This window comes from Gobio gobio (genome assembly GCF_949357685.1).
Source record: "Gobio gobio genome assembly, chromosome: 16".
Lineage (NCBI taxonomy): Eukaryota > Metazoa > Chordata > Actinopteri > Cypriniformes > Gobionidae > Gobio > Gobio gobio.
Genome location: NC_137109.1, coordinates 50,881,265 through 50,885,182, shown reverse-complemented (window position 1 = coordinate 50,885,182; position 3,918 = coordinate 50,881,265). Strand labels below are relative to the sequence as shown.

General features: G+C 45.1%; 1 protein-coding gene across 1 annotated transcript; it reads left to right on the top strand.

Moving 5' to 3' along the window:
- Positions 1 to 638: 638 nt before the first annotated feature.
- Positions 639 to 3,058, top strand: tlr1 (toll-like receptor 1; the record flags this gene model as incomplete). Its single annotated transcript, XM_079838675.1, has 1 exon — positions 639 to 3,058. The coding sequence occupies one exon, from the start codon at positions 639 to 641 to the stop codon at positions 3,018 to 3,020; it is 2,382 nt and encodes a 793-aa protein (XP_079694801.1). The 3' UTR covers positions 3,021 to 3,058.
- Positions 3,059 to 3,918: the final 860 nt, after the last annotated feature.

The window sequence follows — 3,918 nt, the reverse complement described above, 5'->3', positions numbered from 1 at the left end:
TCTGTCTATCTATCTATCTATCTATCTATCTGTCTGTGTCCGTCTGTCTGTATCTATCTATCTATCTATCTATCTATCTATCTATCTATCTATCTATCTATCTATCTATCTATCTATCTATCTATCTATCTGTCTGTCTGTCTGTCTGTCTGTCTGTCTGTCTGTCTGTCTGTCTGTCTGTCTGTGTCCGTCTGTCTGTCTCTATCTATCTATCTATCTATCTATCTATCTATCTATCTATCTATCTATCTATCTATCTATCTATCTATCTATCTATCTATCTATCTGTCTGTCTGTCTGTCTGTCTGTATCTGTCTGTGTCCGTCTGTCTGTCTCTATCTATCTATCTATCTATCTATCTATCTATCTATCTATCTATCTATCTATCTATCTATCTATCTATCTATCTATCTATCTATCTATCTATCTATCTATCTATCTATCTATCTAATGCCAATAGAAGCAAACATTGACATGCTAATTGAACAGGAGCTTTAAAAATACAACTACAGTAAATCCTTACAAAAGGCCAAACATTAACATATTCAACATTTAATGTACTCACAGGGAGAACTGTAGTTGAAATGGGAAATGAAACCCGTTTTCTGTACTCCCTCAGATTCTCCCGTGTCAGAAAGATGAAGTCGTCCGGCTGGTGGCTGGTGTCTGTTTATGTCATGTGTTTCCACTCATCTCTCATCCTGGCCATTAAGAGGATCGTAGTGAATTACTCCTCTCAGAACCTGTCCTCGGTTCCTCCCGGCCTGAAACCGTCTACAGAGGACTTGGATCTGTCTCTGAACCGCATCCAGACGCTGAGCGGCAAAGACTTCAGCACAACACCTCTACTCCATTTCCTCAATCTGTCCTGGAATATACTGGAAAACATAGACATGGATACTTTCAACTCCACTCCGGCTTTGGAGATCTTGGACCTGTCACACAACAGACTCCAGAATCTCTCCGACCAACTGTACCTGCTTAAGGCGGGAAATCTTCAGTACTTAGACTTGTCATCCAACATGTTTTCCGTCATGGCACTAGGGAAGGAATTTTCTACTCTGAAAAGCCTGCAGTGGCTGGGCCTGAGTGCCATATCAATCGCCAACAAAGACTTTGCTAACATTGCTAACCATACCCTAAAAACGCTCTTCATAAATACGGACAAACTCCAGAAGTATGAGGAGCGGAGTCTAATGGAAGTGCATGCCGAGAAGGCCATCATCGCCCTGTCCGATCGAGACCTAGATATTGCAATCGCAGGTGATGTCTTTGCGTCGTTTAAAGAGGTAGAATTCACTAAGGTGGACAGCGAGATGAAGGTTCTCCAGCAGGTACGCCGTCGAGGAGCAGTGCGCACCGTTAGCCTGGAAATATCCCAGGTGAAAACCACCTGGGAAATTCTGACAGGCTCTGTAAACACAATATTCGCATCTGTCATTCAACGGCTTTCCTTCTCAGGACTCACCATGACAAAAATGGGAAACGGCAAGCCTGTGTCCTCGAGCCGCATGTTGGAGTCCTTCTCTACAAGTAGAGCGTCTGTAACCGAATTCCTCTTCGACCAAAAGGAGCTCTATAACTTCTTCATAAACATGCCAGCAAAAAACGTCAGTTTAACCCAAACGCCCATTATCTTCATGACCTGTCCTTGGAACGTTAGCAAGATCGAGGTGTTGGACTTATCCGATTGCGCCCTCACGGAAAACATCTTCTCTGTGGGTCCGGATATGGAATGTAGGACACTGACAAACCTGGAAAAGCTGGTTCTGAGGGGTAACAACCTGAAACATCTCGGACCGCTGACCTCAAGAATCCATCTCATGGACTCGCTGAAACACATCGACCTCAGTCAGAACAAGCTTACCTATTACGAGGATCAAGGCAAGTGCGTTTGGCCTAAAGTTGTCCACGTGGATTTGTCTTCAAATGAGTTCGACCAGAGCATCTTCAAGTGTTTGCCCGATTCCATACGGATCTTAAACCTCCGGAATAACCGAGTGACCTCAGTCCCACCAGATCTTCGGGATTTAGAAGACTTGAGCCTCCTAGACCTAACGGATAACCGCATGCTGGACCTTCCCACCTGTCAAGCATTCCCAAACCTCCAAAAGCTCCTAGTAAGATCAAACTCCCTCCATTTGCCTCGACCGGGAGCCTTGGAGACTTGTCCACACCTTAAAGATCTCGACTTGAGCCGCAACCCCTTCATCTGCACATGTGCTTTGCGTGAATTCACCAATCTCATCAATAACAAAGCGACACAAACCCCTGGTGTGACTCTCGGCCACTGGCCGGAAGGATATCGATGCAGTTACCCAGAATCCCGGAGCAACACCATGCTAAAAGACTTCTACCTTCCTGAGATATCCTGCGACGGACGGATTCTGGCCGTTACGATTCTGATCCCGACAATCACTTTGGTAGTTGCCGTCGGCCTTCTTTGCCATCGGCTGGACGTGCCATGGTACCTTAAGATGATGTGGAAATGGACCCGTGTCAAGCACCACGCGATAACCTCCCAGAAGAAGTCGGAGGATATGGAGGGGTTGCGCTTCCATGCGTTCGTATCGTACAGCCAAAAGAACGCCGACTGGGTCAAAGCTCAATTTCTTCCCAAGCTCGAGGGCAATTGTGGGTTGCGAGTGTGTTACCACGAGCGGGACTTCATCCCGGGAAGGACGATCGTTCAGAACATCCTCCGATGCATCGAGCAGAGCAGAAGGTGCGTCTTCGTGCTGTCCTCTCACTTCGTCCAGAGCGAATGGTGCCACTACGAGCTCTACTTCGCCAATCACCAGAGAGTAATGCGAGGGATGGATAGCATTATTCTCATTCTGCTGGAACCTCTACCGTCATATCTCATTCCCTCCAAGTACTACCAGCTCAAGGCCATGATGTCCAGACGCACTTATCTAGAGTGGCCACAGGAAGGAGCCAAGCAGAAGCTCTTTTGGGCAAATCTCAGAGCAGCTCTGCAGGCCAGCCTTCCCGTTTCATCAGAGAGAGAAGAGGAGTGATTTGAGGAAATGTACCAATGTATTTCATAGAGATTGTCAAGCAGATATTTATTTTGAGCAGGGGTCCAGGGTCCACTAGGAGGCCTCAACAAAACAAGACAAAACTAGTCTGAAGGCGTTTTCACACCTGGCTTGTTTGGAGCGTTTGTTTCAGAACCAGGGGCCGGATTCACGAAACATTCTTAAGAATGAAGTTAAGAAAATTCTTAAGATAAATTCTAAGAAGTTCGTAAGAATGTTCCTAAGTGCAATTCTTGAAGAATTCTTAAGAAGTTCTCCAATATTTTCTTAAGAACATAAGAAAATAAATGGTGTTATTTTATTGAAAGGTATTAGTGAAGACTCGCTGAATGAAAAACACCTCAAAGTCCGTCTTTCCGCACTTCCTGCAGATTACCGTAGATATCATAATAAGTGTGCAGTCTATTTTCGTCGTGACTGGTTTGACGGGAGTTAATAACTCAATGTCGTGTTTTTAATGTGCCGTGGCGGTAAAATCGTTATTTTATAAGAGCCTAGCTGTTTATCAAGAACGCTGCTTGGGTACCAAAGATCGGCCGTTAGATCTACACAAGACGAATCATATCTCAGAGACATCCGAGCCAGCGGCAGACAGCAGAAGGACTAGCCGAGGAAAGGCTGCTCTCGCCGGGGTTAACAAGCGCTGAACACCAGCTGATCGCCTGGATCTCACAACTCCGAAAACGCCAGATCAAATTGTTAAATCTCTTTATAAATAAACCACAGATTTAATCTTTAAACAAGTACATTCTCGCCTGAAAGTCTTAAAACGACAATTTGTGACACATTAACAGTAGTATTTTTAAATTACGCTGGTTTCTCGTCCGCTATTGTCTTGCTGGTTGGTGCGAGCTGGTTTTATACTCGTCCATATGGT